Source organism: Anser anser (genome assembly GCF_964211835.1).
Source record: "Anser anser genome assembly, chromosome: 3".
Taxonomy (NCBI): domain Eukaryota; kingdom Metazoa; phylum Chordata; class Aves; order Anseriformes; family Anatidae; genus Anser; species Anser anser.
Genome location: NC_139722.1, coordinates 109,201,568 through 109,219,681, shown reverse-complemented (window position 1 = coordinate 109,219,681; position 18,114 = coordinate 109,201,568). Strand labels below are relative to the sequence as shown.

Genomic DNA, 18,114 nt, shown 5'->3' with positions numbered 1-18,114 from the left:
AGGAGATATGATAATAAACAATGTCCTTTGCAAAAGATGGATGTGTTTGTTTTTCTACCCGACACTGAACTTGCCAGCTGCAAAAACTCTGCCTTCTGATCACTTGTTATTGTTTTCGCCTTTTTTTCTTTTTGTTACCTGTTTCTAATAAAGATCAATTTACTTGGATTATTTTGTGAAAGCATGGCCCCATTGTACCTGGGTCAGTGTAGCTTTGCCAGTGGTGGAATAATTCCCTTTTTCAGCCAGATGGTTGGGGTATTGTACTGTCCTATTTACACAAAAGAAACACTCATTAGTGTTTAAATGTTTAATTACTGAAAGGCATAGACTTGATTAAAAAAAGTTCAGGTCAGGCAATACATGCATTTTTCATAGGGAAATGGTGCAGAAGGCCACAACATAAATAGGCTGATGCTATCCTTAAAGCAAAAGCTGTTTTCTGCAGATAAAAGTACACTGGTACTTTGGTTAGAGCTTGGTATGATGTTGGTATTATCCTAGTCCTTGAAATCCAAAATCATTTTATGATTCTATTTTAATTCAGGGTTCTCTATCTCTTACATTGTAGGTTAAACTGTATATGGATTTCTTTCCTTTGGGTATTTGTTTGTGGGTTTTGATAGTTTTTTAATTATTTGCCCTGGGTGGGGGTGTTTTTGGAGTGGTGGTTTTTGGGGTTTTTTTATGCTTTCAGAGAGTGTGGAAAGGGTGGAAGAAGATAACACAAAAGAGATCCTTTTAACAATGGCATAATAAAAATAACTAGTTCTTCCTGACATAGAATCAATCAAAATAAATTGCTTTGAGTCAATAATTAAATGGATATTCTCAGAAGCGTGTGGATGATATTTTCCCAGGAACCAAGTTAGTGATGAACTCTACAGAAGCCTTTGACAAGGAGTAGTTTTTGTCTTATAATCAATAATTTGTCTTATAATCAATAACTAAATACAACCAATATAGCATGCAGTAAGTGAAGCCATATTCTAGGCTATTGCCTGAATCTTGTCTTTTTTTTCTTCCATATTGTCTCCAGCTTCATAGACTTTATTCTTAGTTGGATTGACTTGAGATTGGGTATGCTTCACAAAGTTTGTATCATAATATTGGTAGTTTGTAAGTGAGCCCTGATGGGGCAAGAATTCATGCAAAATCTGTAATTTCATAAAGCTGGCATTTTCTGTCAAGTGAGTTAGGTTGTTTGCTTGTTCCTTCCCTCTTATCTCTAGCTGCATTCAGGCATGCTTCTGATTGCCCAAGACCTGTTTGGATGCAGCATTTACCTCAACTATTGCGTAGCACTTTGGAGAAGCAGAACTGAAGAGAACAGTCAGAAAAGATCTGTTTTCTGAGCAGGGTCTGCACAGCTTGCATCTGATGTGGGTTGTCCTTCCCGCGTGCAACGTAGGGATAGGTGTGCCTAACTGGAAAAGATTAGCAGCAGCTGAATGGCTGGAGGTTCGTGTTCTTGCAGTTAAATGTACCTGAACTTAGCCATTCTGAATCCAACTGTTTGCAAATATTGATGGGGGCAGTGAGTGGAGGTTGGTTGTGTGGAGAATGACTGTTTTGGGACTGTACAGGAATGGGGACACTGGAAACCACTAGGCTTTCTGTACCAAACCACAGGATTGTCGTGCTTTAGGAACAGTAGCTTTATTTTGGAATGACGAAAGCAGGGGTAAAGTCAGAAAAACAAAGGTTTGTTGAGCCAAAATGATGTCAAGGACCTTGTCTTCAGTATTTCTAAATGGCTTGTTAAAAAGGTACACGGAACTGTAGAGAGGTATCTGTAGGGAATGTGAAGGCATGGAAAACTTCTAACTTGTTAACTGATTGCTCTATAGTCATGCATTCTGTATCCACTAAATAAAATGAATTGTCTAGCTGCAGCAGGGGATCGTAAGCAGAATGTAAGACCAGTTTCAGTTTTCCATGAAGTAGCAAGAAACCCTTTCATACGTGTTTGCTTTAGGAGCACGGAATTATTCTCGGTAGTCTTACCGCTTGTGACAAAGAGAACATTCCTTAAGGCACAGTCAAAAGCCTTTGTTTCTTTTTATAAGTCATTGGAAATTGTTTTCTAGCTATTGTTTTTGCAAAGGGCATAATAAAAAAGGCTTATGAAAGGAAATGCTGCATGAAATTACAGTGTCTAAGATCTGTTGTTTGACATCCTTGACTGAAAAATTATATGGTATACGTGATACTCTGAGTAATAATTTACTTGAAATGAGGTGTTGGCTGAAATATACTTTTGGGGTATTAGAGCTCTAGATTTTGCTTTTAGAGCTGCAGGCAAGTTTCCTGCTCCCTGGATGATACCAAGTGTCTTTTGACTGATAATGAAAATTTCCAGACAATTTCTAAGATAGCACCTGAAGCAAGCTGTTAGAGGAAAGAATGAGAGGTCAGAGGGGAGAGTCTAGAATTTGTTACTGATGTTCCTGGGTTTCTGAGTTTTGGCCTGTCTTTAAAGTAACATTTTGGGATGGCATTTTCAAGTGGTTTTGTTGATTAAACAATTAAATCTTTCTCTTACCTGTCAGCCTGGATGGATGAAATCATTAGCATTTGGAACATTCAGAAGCTTTTGAGTGAGTTATAATTCACCATTATTATGAATCATCCTCTGAAAAGGAAGCAAAGCCATTTCAGGTGTAGCGTGGCTGTGAGCATGCATTATTGTGGGTTTAATCCAAAGGATCCGTACTCAGATGTGAGCTGTAGAACGAAGCCACGTTTAGACGCACACTGTGACAGTAGGGCATTTGAGTTATGTTGTTTTCCAAGTGAGTTAGAAAAGACAGAGTTTTATGCATCTGACAGGGGAACACTATCAGCTCAAACCTGGTTTTGTCTGTAGTTTCTCTATAAATTGGGCTCATTGCTAATTTGGATGAGAACTGTGCCTGGGGTTTATTCCAGAGCTGTGGTGAGTCAGCTTGTGTGAAAAACTGTTCAAATATCTGGACAAAAACTTTCATCTGCTTTACTAAGTGAGGGGTACAGGAGTCCAGATTATTTCTGTGTTGTGGTTCCTGTGTGCTTGGAGCAGGTATACCCAGTGAGCAGGATGGATGGCTCTAATCTTCCTGTCTCTCAGAGTCTATAGCTACTGAATCAGTCTTGATTCAGAGAGAGAAGTACTTTATTTGTTCTGCTAATGGCCACGATGGAGAGAGTACTGACTGTTAGGTTATGTGGTAAAAGGCCTGTCTGTCCACCCACAAAGAAGGGCAGAGAGACAATAGCAGGTAGCAGGATCCAGGGCCATCACAGGAGAAACAATCTGCACGGAGGCAGGAAGGGGAACCGAAATTACAGACTCAGAAGAAAGGATGCCCTCACCAGCTCCCCTTGGTGCTGTCTTGGGGTAGCCTCAGAGTGACTAGAGTGAGGACGCTTACGTACCAGCACCTGGAACAGAACTTTCCTCAAAGAGGGAGATCCCAGGGTTTGGCTACCGGATCAGGGAGCCCTGGTCCTGCGTCTTTGTTTGCCCCTGTTCTTCCCCAGGGCTGAGAGCACATGGTGGCTGGCTTCTGGAGGAATCAGGGGAGGCTCAGCCAACTGCTGGAGTGTGATGTGTGTCTATGAGCAAGGCAGCCTGTACCAGCTGTTGGAGTGGTGCTGCAGGCCCCAGGGGCTTGTATGTTCAGGTCCCAGCTGCTAGGGAGACCTGCGATGTTTATTTCCCTCTAATGGCCCTTCATTCATCTTGATCAGCCAGAGAGGAACAGCATGGGGCTACCACTGCTGTTTGTATTTGCTGATTGTGTTGGTCTGTGTGGCTTGCCATGTATATAGGTGTATGAGTTCTGTAGGTGTATATGTTTGTGTTCTCTGGGAGTGTGTTCCCAGCTTTCTGTAAGGGTGCATGAATGGAAGTATCATCCTCTAAGGGTGTGTGGTTGAGGATCTTTCCAATGCGGATAGTAGGATAGTGAAGGAGAAGCCATAAATAAGAACACAGAGACACTGCCTGCCCTATAATTTGTCTGTGAGGTTTGTAATGAGCACCAAACCTTGTCAGATACACTAGTTGCTGAGGGTATGTGGGAATGTTCATTGACAAGAAACAAACCTCCTCAGTCCCACTAATTGGTGGGCTGATATTTGCAAGTTGCTGATATTTGAGGGGACTCACAAGTGTGGAGTGCTTGTGAACACTGGATAGAGGGGGCCGTGCCATTAGAATCATAGAACAGAATCATAGAATATCCCGAGTATGAAGGGAGCCCACAAAGATCGTCGAGTCCAACTCCTGGCTCCACACAGGACCACACAAAAATCAAGCTGTATGCATTGTCCAAGTGCTTCTTGAGCTCCGGCAGGCTGAGAACCATGTTCACCGCCCTGGGGAGCCTGTCCCAGAGCCCGACCACCCTCTGGGTGCAGAACCTTTCCCTAACACCCCACCTGACCCTCCCCTGTCCCAGCCCCATGCCGTTCCCTCGGGTCCTGTCGCTGTCCCCAGAGAGCAGAGCTCAGCGCCTGCCCCTCCGCTCCCCTCATGAGGGAGCTGCAGACTGCCATGAGGCCTCCCTTCAGCCTGCTCTGCTCTGAACAAACCAAGGGTCCTCAGCCACTATTCACACATCTTGCCCTTCAGACCCTTCACCATCTCTGTACTTTGGACTCTCTCTGACAGACTTATGTCCTTCTTATACTGCGGCACCCAAAGTCGTACACAGTACTTGAGGTGAGGCCCCACCAGCACAGAGCAGGACAATCCCTGCCCTCGACCTGCTAGCAATGCCATGCCTGATGGTGCCCCAGAATGTGCTCAGCCCTTTTGGCTGTCGGAGCACACAGACTCAGAGTCAATTTGTCATCAACCAGAGCCCCCATATCCCTTTCCACAGGGCTGCTTTCCAGCCTCTCATCCCCCAGGCTGTACGTACAGCCAGGGTTGCCCCTTTGTAGGTCTAGAATCTGGCACTTGCTCTTGTTGAGCTTCATGTGGTTGGTGACTGCACAGCCCTCTGATTTGTCATGATCTGTGTGCGAGGACTGTCTGCCCTCGAGGGAGCTAACAATTCCTCCTAATTTAGCATCTGCAAATTTACTTAGTATACCTTTGAGTCCTGCATCCAAGCCATTTATGAAAACATTAAAGAGATCTGGCCCCAGATGGAGCCATGGGGAACCCCACTAGTGACTGACTGCCAGCCTGATGTAACCCCATTTCCTATAACCCTTCACTATTGAACTTCATTCTCTACCAACTGAAGAGGAGGAAAAGGACTTGGCTGTCTATACTTAAGTATTTTCGAGTTCTGTATGTAGCTGTTTAAGGCAGACCCTAGTCTGTGACATTCTGTGTACCAGTGTCAGTGTGGTGTGTCTGCATTGCTGGGGTACATACTGCTTTACTACTGGTTGAACCTGCAAATGGGAAAGCAGTAGCCCCGTCTCTCGTATGGGAAGCCCATGTCCCTGGCTAGGCAGGGTTTCAGAAGGTGTGCCCAGAGTGGTGGTGGCCGCTTCTGGCATCCCTAACACTGTGCTGCTTGTTGGTCCTGGGACTATGGCAGCCTCACCTCTGTTGGGCTGTGGGATTCATCTCTCCCAAACACTTATATAAAACATCAGTACAGACTGATAAATTCACAAACAGTTCCTTGAGGAGGTCACACGTTAGTAATCCTAGCAGAAGACAGACTAATTTGCCTTCTGAAGCACATCCCTTGCCATTGCCCACCATATGCACACTTCTAGGGAAAATGTTTCACACCCTCATCACTTGTCAGTGATACTAGTTCTGCCCTCCAGATAGCTTATGCATTTTCTGTTGGGTTTTTTTTTGGTACTGTAGTTACAACTGTGACAAGTTCTGTCACTGTGTTAGGTATCTGCTTTGCCCTTAGTGCTTTTCACAGAGAAGAGAATGATACGGACATGATCTAACTAACACAGACTTGATTTTTGTTTATAAGATATACAGCTTCATTACTTCATTTTTTTAATTCTTTTGGTGAAGTGGCTTCTCAGGCCTTTTAGCTCTGTCCCTGAGCATCTCTACGATCACCTGCATGGAAATGTTTTTCTTTCAGTACCCTGCCCTCGTTTAATTTTGTCTCACCTTGAGCCTTAGTATTGGACCAGAGGACCTTACGCAGTGAGGGGATCAACCTGTGCAGGTACTCTCCTCTGCATTACAGCAGCAAGAAAGTCATAGTGTGAGGAGTGTGGCTTTGCAGAAAGGAGAGCTTTCTGAGGGTGGTCAATTTGACCTGTCACTCATTCTTTGTTTTCACAAGAACAAAACACGGACGGAAAAGCCTTGGGTTTTTACCTACTTCTAGCACAGCGCGAGCTGCCACGTGCTTGAAATCATGGTTACCCGTAGCAGCCTCTTTGGCTGTAGCCTCCTTCCACGCTTTTAACTCCACCTTTGAAACTGTTGCTTGCCATTCCTCCACTTAGTGAACATTTGAGGTGCTTTCAATCTGTACTTCAGAGCCACTGTTCTTCTCTCAGTTCTAGAAAGCGAGCTGAATCTGCATTATCAGCACAGAATAACGGGGACAGTCAATTTGAGATACACTGTGATTAAGGTTGAGCATGCATCTGTTTTCGAATTTAAAGAATTAGCTTTAAATCTGGCTCAAATTGCAATCTAGTAAATAAGGGTAATTGTGTCTTAGTTTCAGTCACTTTTCGGAGGTCATGCTGTTTTAAAAGTGGCAAGCTGTTCACTGTGTATTAATTAATTCCAGTGCTGCTTAATGATATGCTTTCAGCTGCATTGCTTTAACTGCAGAACGGAAGGAGAGCACTTCTGAACACACTCCAGCAGAGAGAGCATCGCTCACTTTGATGGAAGGAGGCACGAGGGTGCGGCAGGGAGAATCTGAGGACACAGTTGTTCCAGCAGCCATGGCTGCCTGGGCACATTATCAAGCTTGGAAAGCCTTTACAGCGTTTCAAGAGAGATGCAATAGCACTGATTGTGATGGGTGACTGAATGCATTTTCCTTCAAAGCTGCTCAGAAACAGCTGACAAGTTCAGTTTTAGGAAGGCGACTGGAGAAGCTTATTGCATGGGTTTTTCCTGCCACCTTCTGGATAGGGAGAAGAATAATTTTGAGTAGATAACCAACACCATGTCCTTTTTTTTTTTTTTGACAATATATATGTCAACTTCTTATTTGTAAAGTCTGTATTTAGATTGGCAATGGAAGATAAAAGTATGAAGAGCAAAAACAGTGTGCTATCTATGCTCCTGGAGACAGGATGACCCTGCTTCGATCCCTTTTTTCCATAATTATTTTGCATTTTCTGTAAATAACCTATTCCCACTGGTACTTTCATCATAGAAGGCTTGTATTTTAGCTTGTCTTTCTAAGTGGTAAGATTGTGGAAAGAATAATAGCTTGGAATAAGCAGCTAATAAAGCTGGTAATTCTTTGAAGCGCTCTCTAAAATATATGTGCACCCTGAATTTAACAGCATCTTTATTTTAATAAAAGCAAGAGTGGATTTTTTCAGAAGTACTCATTCCTAATCCGTGCCCATTGTTGTTAGTGGATTCTTTTTATTGTAAATGTCAGTAAGAATGTTTAAGCTATGGCCATGTATCTTGTAATAATTTACTTTCAGATGTATAATGCTACAACCGGAGTAGTTTAATGAAAAATTACATACAAGGAAAAGGGGCGAGTGTTACGTAATTCCAATGCTAACAATGCACATTTAAATTAACCATTAGTATAATGTATGGAAATGATATCAGGGCTTTAAGAAAGTAGACCCAAAGATATTTTTTATATATATATATATAAACAAGTGTATGGGTATATATGAATACAAATAAAGCAAACAACAAAAATACATACGTGTATACCAAAACCAAGGAAACCAGAACAGGCACTAAATGGACAAAGTATTTCAGATGGTATTAGACCATTTTTAATGTGGGAGACTATAAAACAGCGGCTTGCACACCATCACACAGGAGAGCCTGTATCAGAGCCAGAAGCAAATTTCCATTTCCAGAATACAAACCATAAGGTCACCTGGCTCCCCATTTATTGTTGTCCCCCTACTCCAAACTAAGTAGCTTCTTGCGTCTCTGCTTGAAATTACTGTAGAGTTTCTGTTAACATAGTTACAGGAATGAGATACCATTTTCTTCCCCTCTCTTAAATGAAGTCATCTCTTTAGCAGCTGTCATCTCAGTAATGAGTAGAGCTACAAATAAATCTCTTCTGCAGTCTGCAAGCAGATTTAAGTCCTAGGCTTTAACCCATGTAAAGCAACGATATGCCTTAAGCAATTCGTGAGAGTGCTTCTAAAATATGTCAAAATGGGAGGGAGGATGATATTAATGTCACTTGTTTTTTTTCTTGCTTTTTCATCATGATTGAAATCACACATGAAGCTGGTGGCATTGGAGTGTTGTACAACTGAAGACAGCATAGGGAATATTTAAGTGAAACTGTACTGAAATAACTTCTCGTGTGTCTGAGTATAGATTTTTAGCAGCCTTTATTGAATGTCTTGAAGCCAGTGTCCCACTGCAGGTGGTACTCACTGGCGAAGGCAGTATATATTGGAACATCTCATCTAATTCCTTTTTAGTAAACTCACTCTCTTTAAAAAAATAAATAAAATTGCATTTTGTCATAACATGATGCTTTGTGTTTCTTTCTTCAGGTGAAAAATGTGTTCTGTATGAAGGCAAAGGAAGGCAGAAAAAAATCAATACGTGCCTTAGTGGCTATTGGAAATGGTAAAGGGGCTGCAGGTACGTGCCTTTGCTATATGTGAAAGATGCCAAAGTAATCATTGCTTATAATAGAAGACTGGGAGGTGTGGTGGTATGCAGGGACTTCTTACACTTAAGAAAAAAAAAAAACTTCTTTCTATAAGGCAGTATTGAAATACCTTTAAGAATTATGAAAGCCTCATCTATAAAAGTAAGCTTTATAACTAAATTATACGTTCACTGGAACACTTTTTTTGTATTTAAAAAAAAAAGTAATTGGGGAAAAATATGTGATTAGTATTGGTGTATATATTATCCAATGGTAAAAACAGTTTTTATTTACCTTTAGAGTGATAGAGCTAACCACAGGTAGGTCTTACCAGAAGGGATTGTCTATGCTACAGTAAAAAAAAGAAATGCTATGCTATTTCTTTTTACTGTAGGTACTATTTATACTTTAAAAAAAAAAATATATCAAAGTGTTCATCCATGCATTAATTCCACGTAGCTGCAGAGTGTAGTTCTTTACTCTCAAATCACAGGGAAGAGTTTTGCAAAATCACTTTCATGTTGTTGGGGTTCTTGGGGTTTTATTTTCATTTGCTGTAACAGTGACCACTTTGCAGTGACCATGACTGATTGTGCATTTTCCTGGTTGTACATTTTCTAACTAGTATTAATATTCAAATAGCTGATTTTTTTTTTCCTCCTTAGACCTCAGGATAATTCCTTGCAAGTATTACTTCTTTTAGTTACAAAGTAAGGGCTTGTTTACTGGTAGTCTCAGCTAGCATGGACTATCTTGATTCAGAAACTTGTAATTAAGCTGTTAAATCAGAAGTTTCATTCTTACTCAGCCTCCTCAGGAAGCTTTCTTACTTTATTGAAGTTAATCCCTAACCCCCCTCCAGCCCCCACCCCCCAAAAAAATATATTAAGGGCTTCCTAGAAAAAAATATATTTATACTTCTAAGGAAATAGAATACTCAGAGTCCTTTGGATCCATTCTCATAGTAACTTCAGTGACATGCAGCTTGACCTGCTTGTAGGCTTTTCCATTATGATTCTTTATAAAGGTCTGTTCAGCAAGCAATTGAAGTCTAAGCATAGAAATGCTGTCTGCTGCATAAAGGAATTGGGAAAATCAAAAGAAATGTGATATTATGAAAGACCTAATAATACAAGCTGTGAACAGAGAACCTTTTTCTTTTCTTTCTCAGCACAGGCTGTAGAAAGAATACTGGTCAGAGGGATTCAGTTTAGTTTTGTTCTCCTCGTGACAGCGCTATTTAAGCACGGTTCTGCTGCACAGTAGCTGTAACCGAGCTATCTCTAGAAGCAATCAAACCATCTCAGTGCAGCATAGAAATTGGATCAATTAGCCCTTCCAAGAGGATCCCATCTGATACCATGGTAGTGCTTCATATGTTAGTAAGACAAACAACAAAGACATAGATGGCTAAGAACCAGCATGTTGTGCCATGTTCCTCTCCCCAGAAGTTTGGAAAATGCTCTAAGTAATTGCAATTCTTTCTTCAAGTGAAGTGCTTAACAATCTTGGCCAGAAGAGCCTTTGAGTTGGTCAGAATTGGTCTTTACAAAATGAGGAGAACAAGAATTCCACTCTACTGCAGCTTCTTAATGGGTGCTGTAAAAATAAAGTGTTGCAAGAAAAAATCCCCATTGGTTTAGCTGAGTCAGTTACCACTGTTTATGGGGAAACACAATATAGAGAAGGCTGAAGTAGCTTGTGTGTTATGGTTACAAACTTTATAAACTTTACAGTTTTTTATTAAAAAAAAAAAGGCAACTGAAAGAAAAAAATGAAATTTGCATAAACATTTGTGTGCCTTTGAGGTCCTTCTAATATGTCTGGCATATGTCTAATGATGATGGGCTAATATGATGGGCAGGGTCAACGTGTTTGGATATTGTGTAGTACAAATGGATTAAATCCAAGGTGTAGGGAGAATTGGCCTTTTATTTCTTATAAAATCATTTATTGTACATCATCTCTGAAGCCTGAGAAGTTGTTACATTAATGTTTGTAATATATACGTTCTTTGTGCTAGTGATATGACTGCACATTAACAGTGCTAACCTCCTGCGTTCTTGTTTCTGCCGTTTTTTATGACTCATGTTGTATACAGTACGTACGTTTTTTTCATGAGTTCAGTTACACAAGGCCAGGCGAGGCTGACAAGTACATATTAGTACTTCAATGAAATCGCACAGCTAGGCCTTTATATGTGGCATATTACTGAATATATAACGCTTAGCAATATTACATATTGTTAAAGCAAGAGGAGACATTCTGTAACGTACTGCTATTTAAACTTGTCACTTTTCTGAAATTTCTAAAGGCTAGCAGATAATCAAGAGGCAGGAGTATGGGATACATAGTATTGGTGACAGAGTATAGGAAATTGCATTTGCATTGTTAAATGAAGTAAAGAAAACTGTTTTCAATACATATTTAGAGCATCTACCTCTTGGATGTAATAGTCTGCTTTTATTATTAGCTCACTAGATATCTCTGATGATGGGATGTGAGACCTCTATTAAGACTACCGTATTTCCAGTTGGGTAGTTGTGTACAACTTCATCTGTTTGAAAGACTGAAGTCCGGATGTGCTCCTGTGGCAGAACTTTAACCACTGTTTGGAGGGGAAAAAAGAAATGTGTACATAGAGGAAGGTGTGGCTCTCGAGCAGAACATGTTGCTCTGAAAAGTTCTGCCTACCTTTTCTTTGAAAAGTTTTTTTCATGAGCATTAACACGTCATTAAAGGCTTACCATATGTGCCAAATGTTTGAACTGAAGTTGCCCAGGTGGTCTCATTTTTTTAAATTTTCTAATCTATTGTGCGATTTTAGAATGTTAATACATTACCGATGAGCTCTGTGTGTGTATGCATAAAAGAATATCAGTTTCCTTGCATTTTCTTGTGCAGGAGTTAGAAAGTGATTGAGAACTCAGTATACGGAGCCTTATTTTGTTGAAGTAAAATGATTTGAACTCGATCTGTCCTAACACTATTGGACCACAGTGTTTAAAAAAAAAAAAAAAAAGGCTGTCACATCCTCTTACTTGTTCCATACAGTCAGTTGATGCCCCATTCTGAGCTGACTGCAAATAGTCAGAGACTGCTGTGAAAGGTCTTCATCACCACCAGTACCACAGTTCAGCTAGTAAATACGAGTAGGTCTGAGCGTCCAGAGAAGATCAGGTAGCAGTATGGAAACTGACGGTCTTTTTTTTCCTTTGTTCTTTAGGCATGAGCTTTTTGCAAATGTGCTATTCTGTTTGTAAAACCTGAGTTTTATATTCTCTGTTTTTCTAATATAAACCCAGTCTCCTTCTTTGCTTCTAGGGTCTTGGAGCTGCCATTTGTACAGATGTACTTGCTATGTCTGTCGGTTTCCCTTTTTTTCTTCCCTTCTTACCTTTTAAACAGAAGACCCTGTTAGATGAAGCAGTCACCTCTGTGTTGTTTGGAAAAAGCATAGAACAAATACAAAAAAGAGTTAACTTAAGCCTTATTTGTCTTGTTTTTTCCCCCTCTGCTTTCTCAGGGTGCTGCATAGTGTACTTCTCAGTAATAAAATGACTTTTTTCTGTCTTTCAGGTTTTGCATTGGGGAAAGCAGGTGACAGGATGAATGCTTTACGAAAAGTATGTTGATTAAAAGCAAGTACAAAATAACTTATACTGACGTTTGTTTTAAGTAATCTTAAATAAGACCACATATGTGATTTATCCATCTTGAAATGTATAATGAGGTCGCCCTGCACTGACATTCTGTTAATACACACTTTATTTTCTTCCTACTCCCTTTTCTATCCCTCTTTGCTTGTTTGTTTCCATTACCTACACAGCATGCAATCTGCTTACACAGCTAGTGTGTAGAAATTTTTCTCTTCCACATGCATTATGACCTTATTAAGGTTCCTTTAGACTTGAAAATATTATTTATCCATTTACATTAATCTAGTTTGTTTTAATGCTCAACTAAGCTACCAAAATAGCAATGCTAAAATACGCAGTTGAAGTCATTACTATAGTGAGTAATCTTTTGAAATGTTCAATCTACTAGGAGAAAACAGTTCTTTAAATAGAACATTTTCATTTCTGTAAAGTAAATGGATTAAATGAGACAAACCTGCTTCCTAGGTTTTCTTCCTTGCTTTTTGTTTCTATCTAGTTAACTGAACACTAATGCATTTCAAGTACTTTGCAGAAAGGTTCAAGGAAAAACTGTTCTCTTATTTTATTTGCTAGGCAAAGAACAAAGCAATACGCAGCTTACATTATATAGAGCAGTATCAGAACCACACAAGTAAGTAGTATGATTATTTTTTTGACTCTTTAACTTTCAACAAGCACTGAATACACTAATAAGAACTGGTTGCAACTAGTTGAAAAGTGTAAAAAGATATTAACTAAAACATTTCTGGTTTGATGCATTGTATTATTATTCTTTGTGCATTATTTTGTTTCTTTAGCATGCTGTATGAAATCTTAGCCCCAGATTGTTTTAACTAGACAGCAGTACACAGTCTGCCAATCCCTGTGTAAAATAAATGATAGTTACCTGCAGTGAATACACAGTTTGCTCTTTTCTTTCACTCAGGTTTGTATCAACAATTGTAGGAAGGTACATGATGAAATGTGTTGTTAAGATGAAAATACTAAGTTGAGAGATTTATCTCTCTTCTATTCTTCTGCCTCCACCACATTTAAAATTTGGTTACTTAATGTATAGTATTTCAGGCTTTTTAAAAATGTGTAGCAGTAGTAGCAAGCCCAGGAGGAGGATGTGGGCTCGAGGTGTCCATGGTGTGTTCCATGGTAGCTTTTTGTTAGTCCAATTTAATATCATGCAAGTCTGTCTGATGTCATATGTGGTACCAGTATACCAAATAGTTATCTTTTGGAAAAATTATGAAAGACAATGACACATATTTAACCAAGGTGCTGCGTAAATAAAATTTCAGTATAATCGAACTTCATCTTACAAATAAAAACTGTAGTTATCGTTATGAGTCTATTCCATGACCATTAATATTTCACACTAGTAGGTTGGGGGGTTGATTAGAGACTGGTAGTGTTTCCTTCATGCTTTCCGTTCTGCTCAACATAGAGATCTTCTCTGAGTTGCCCTGACTGTACTGCAAGAAATCAGTGTGCAGAGACCAACTCATTGAATCAGATGTATACAACAACCACCATAGGAAATGACTTCTGGGTTCCTTTTGAAGCAGAGAGAAGAAGCAAGACTAGAATGGCAAATTTCTTTACAGAAAATCTTAAGAAAACCAAAGTCTGAGGGGGAAATCTTAGATTAAAAGCTGAATTATTAGAAAAATCTAGATATGAGGAAAAGGGTTAAATTACATTGCTAGTGGAATGTGGATCATTGGAGACATGTGAACCCTTCATATTTTTCCAGTGTAGCTTGTTTTTGTATGCAATAATGAAGTAGTACTCACAGATGTGTAAACATTCCTAAGCTACTACAGAACTTTACCTAGATAAACTCTCCTTTTCAAAGAACTCAGAGGAGAGGAAAACTACTTACCTCTTCACAGTTCTAAAAAAGAAGGGTACTCCTTATGTTTGTTGAGTTAAAGCTATTCTAGAGGGAAGAATTTAGCTGTAATGCCTTTCTTTTCTTCCCCCTGCAGTTTACCATGACATTACTGTGAAATTTAAAAGAACAACCATCCGCATGAAGAAGCAAAACAAAGGTAATTAAAACTATTTGGAAATTCTGAAGTTCTGTTAATTACTGACAGGTATTTATTTCATGAAGTTAAATCAGTGCAGTGTTCATTTACTTCAGAGATGTGTCATTTGGTGCTACTCTACCATGTCTTAAATGGTGAAGATGACCAGTGGTTTTTCATCAAAAATACCTGCTGTTGACTACATGGCTTTGTTTTTTTGCATCAGGGTTTGTCCCTCATACCAGTACTGGTGTGAGCTCTGATCATGGCTTTCTTTCACCCTTCCTGCCTACCCTTGAAGTTAAGAAATACTTTCAGTCCACAGTGGTAGGATATCACTGTCAATAGTTGTGAAGCATGGCAACTCAGCGTGTCTGGTGTCAACAGTTCTGCACAGAGAAGATGGGCACCTCCATCAAGGCTTCCTTAAGCAATGTACTGATTAGACATGCAAGCAAGGCACAGCAAGTGCTCAGATATTTGTTTTTCTCCCAGGACTGTCTCCTGGTAAATGATAATAGGTGGTGTTTCATTCCATCCTAGATGATAAAACTAATACGATTTGTAATATGTAGAGATGAGGAAAGTGTACTTGCCCACAGACAGGTTTCTGTCCTTGCTATTGCTCATCCTCCTAAAAAATGAACCCTGACTTCAACAGTACAGATTTTATCTGGGGAAGTTCTGCTGTATTATCAGACAGGAAATTGAGTGAGGGCCATGGCTGCATCCCCCTCAAAGCTTTAGTCAAAAGAGATGCACAGCTCGCCATACATAGTCTCAATGGTGTGTGCTGTGTCTGATAGCTTCGTTAATGCTGACCTTTTGAAGAGACGTTGCTTTCTTTCTACTATCCCTTTCCTCACATTCAGTGCTGTTGCAATGTATGCCTTGCCAGCCATTGACAATGATGGGGATACATCCAGAGCAACCTTGTAAGCTGGTGTTGTGTTCTTCAGGATTGCAATACAGAAAGTCGTATATGAAATAGTTTGGGGAGCTAAAGGTTAGCCTATTTCTAATGGACTGCAGTTTTCAGCGTGACCCACTTTACCTTCTAGGTTCTTTCTGTTTTGAAGACCTGTAATGGCGGTACAAGGTCATTTCTTTACAGGAATATTTGAGTTAAATCTTCATGTACAAAGGTTTCATCTGACTTGCTTAGCCTACCTTTGCTTTCAGGATGGATAAAGCAGCTATTTTATAGAAAACAGATGTAGCTTGCTGCTGAGTGCCCTTAATTGGTCTTCTAATTTTAATATACAACAGGAAACAAATTCAACTACATAGCTAGTTGTTTGTAAATCACTTCAGATCCATTATGATGAGACCTAAATTGCAAGATCATTTAATCATTAACTCATAATAAGTCAGAACCAGGATAATTTTCCAGTCAGAACACTGTCATTTTGTTCACCTACTTAATTTATCAATTCTGTAGCCTTTTGAGCAAGCTGAAGCACTGACACTTTGGACATACCCTTTGATTTTTGCATATCTGGTATTATTGTTCTGCACTGTCACATTAGTAATATGAGAAGATAATATTAATGTTCAGAGTTACGTATTTTGAAAGCATCAAAAAGTGCTATGAACCTTCAACAATTTTTATTAGATGACATTATTTTAGTTCTGGGATGAGGGTTTTTTAATCAGTGTGACAGTAATGTGATAGCACGAGCTTCAGAAAATCTTTACAAGTCCAACAGGTAGAGAGTCAGACTGTCTTATTTGCATTTCTGCATTTCTTTTTGCATTTAAGGAGCTCTCAAGGTTGTAAATTAAGTAATTTCATAGAATTGTAGAATTAGAATGGTTTGGGTTGGAAGCAACCTTAAAGATTATTTAATTCCAACCCCCTGCCCTGGCTGGGCAGGGACATCTTCCACTAGACCAGGTTGCTCGAAGCCCCACCCAGCCTGGCCTTGCACACCTCCAGGGATGGGGCATCCACAGCTTCTCTGGGCAACCTGTGCCAGTGCCTCACTGTCCTGATGGTAAAGAATTTCTTCCCAATGTCTAATCTAAATCTACCATCTTTTAGTTTACAGCCATTACCACTTGTCCCATCACTGCATGTCCTGATGAAGAGTCCCTCCCCAGCTTTCTTGCAGGCCCCCTTTAGGTACTGGAAGGCTGCTATAACATCTCCCTGGAGCCTTCTCTTCTCCAGGCTGAACAACCCAGCACTGATACCCCGTAGCTGTAATTAATATGTATGAAAAAATTACAGTTATTCATAGTTTTCACAATAGACCACCTTTTGTAAGATTCCTTCTACTTGCTGATGACAGTACAACTGTATAGTTATGTATGCTGAACCTCTTGCTTTGTGCAACTTCAGCTGGCAAGTTGTTATATTCAGTTTATTCCCTGTTCCTGTATTTAAGACACAGGCAGCAATCTCAACAAATGATAACTACAAAGCCCAATGTTTTCAGAGAAAAGATAAAGTCACTGTTATACTTAATATCCCTTACTTTATTCCTAATTCCTGCTAAATGGAGAAATGCCTCATCTTATGGTGAAGATGACGTTAGACAAGTGAAAATCCAAGTTAAAAGAGTTCTGTAATATGAACATCTGAATGTGAGCTTAACTTGGAGTAGTCCCTTAGTGTGGATTTAAAGTGGGTATTCTCTTTCTCACTAACTCATGTTAATGGCTACCAAGAAAAGCTTGATTGTCTATAACAGCTTGTATTAGTCAGTAGCACTACATTTTAAATGCTTTTCTTGATCACCTTTGTATCAAAAATCAGTGTGAGAAAATTTGTTGTGTCTAAATGGCCTTATTCTCTTACACAGGCCTCACTGAATTAAACCACAGTAACACAGTTGGAGTGCCAGAGGCAAGTTAAAAAATGTCAGAGCACAACTTTTTGTTTCCACAGTTGGAGTTTTCAGTTGGAATCTTTTGCTTTTGTGTTTAGAATAAATTTTGTTCGGTGACTGATGGAGTAATTCACTGCCTTCTGAGTTTCATTCATTAACAATCTGCAGAAACCTGATTGAATTGAGGTGGGAGAAAAGCAACGATGCAAAACACCAGAAGGAAAATGCTTTAAGTCACTGAAAATGAAACTTTGACAAACAGCCTTTCAGAGATCATTCACATGTAATTGTGTCGAAAACTTGACTTTGCATTGTAGCATGGAAAATGGTGTTTTCTCAAAAGGCAGAACAAATGGCTTTGGATGGTTATAATTTCTTTTCCGATTACAGGTTAAAAGAAAAAAAGGCAATATTGGTGCAGTAAAACATGCAGCACTGGAATAGATTTTTTTCCTCATTTACTCCGCAGCAAAACTGTTCTGCAGAGTGGATTAATCAATAACCTGGCTTTTCAGCTTCTAAGTAAAATACATTAGAACTATCATAAAGCGATTTATGAAGATTAATAGAGCTAGGCCACATGAAACAAGTCTCTTGGGGAACAAGAGACCAGAATTGGATGCCTCAATAAATAACCCCTTCATTAAAGTCTGGCAAGTGTAAGAAACCATTTGCAGTTAATGCTAATGCACTATAATTATACATTTGAGCTAATATAACACTCTCAACTGGAGATAGATGCTAATGAGATGCAAAGCTCTGTTGCGTTTGTGGATTTGAGATATGTTTGCCTCCCTCCCACTCATCTACACATCCAGGTTGTCGCTGTTAC

At 39.6% G+C, this 18,114-nt stretch overlaps 1 protein-coding gene across 1 annotated transcript in view; it reads left to right on the top strand.

Moving 5' to 3' along the window:
* MRPS5 (mitochondrial ribosomal protein S5) overlaps positions 1 to 18,114 on the top strand; it is a 47,734-nt gene that overhangs the window by 26,561 nt on the left and 3,059 nt on the right. Inside the window, exons 6-9 of the mRNA XM_083830385.1 lie at positions 8,668 to 8,758; positions 12,348 to 12,394; positions 13,001 to 13,058; positions 14,407 to 14,469. Of these exons, the coding sequence (XP_083686511.1) occupies positions 8,668 to 8,758; positions 12,348 to 12,394; positions 13,001 to 13,058; positions 14,407 to 14,469 (259 nt within the window). The remainder of the gene's footprint in view (positions 1 to 8,667; positions 8,759 to 12,347; positions 12,395 to 13,000; positions 13,059 to 14,406; positions 14,470 to 18,114) is intronic.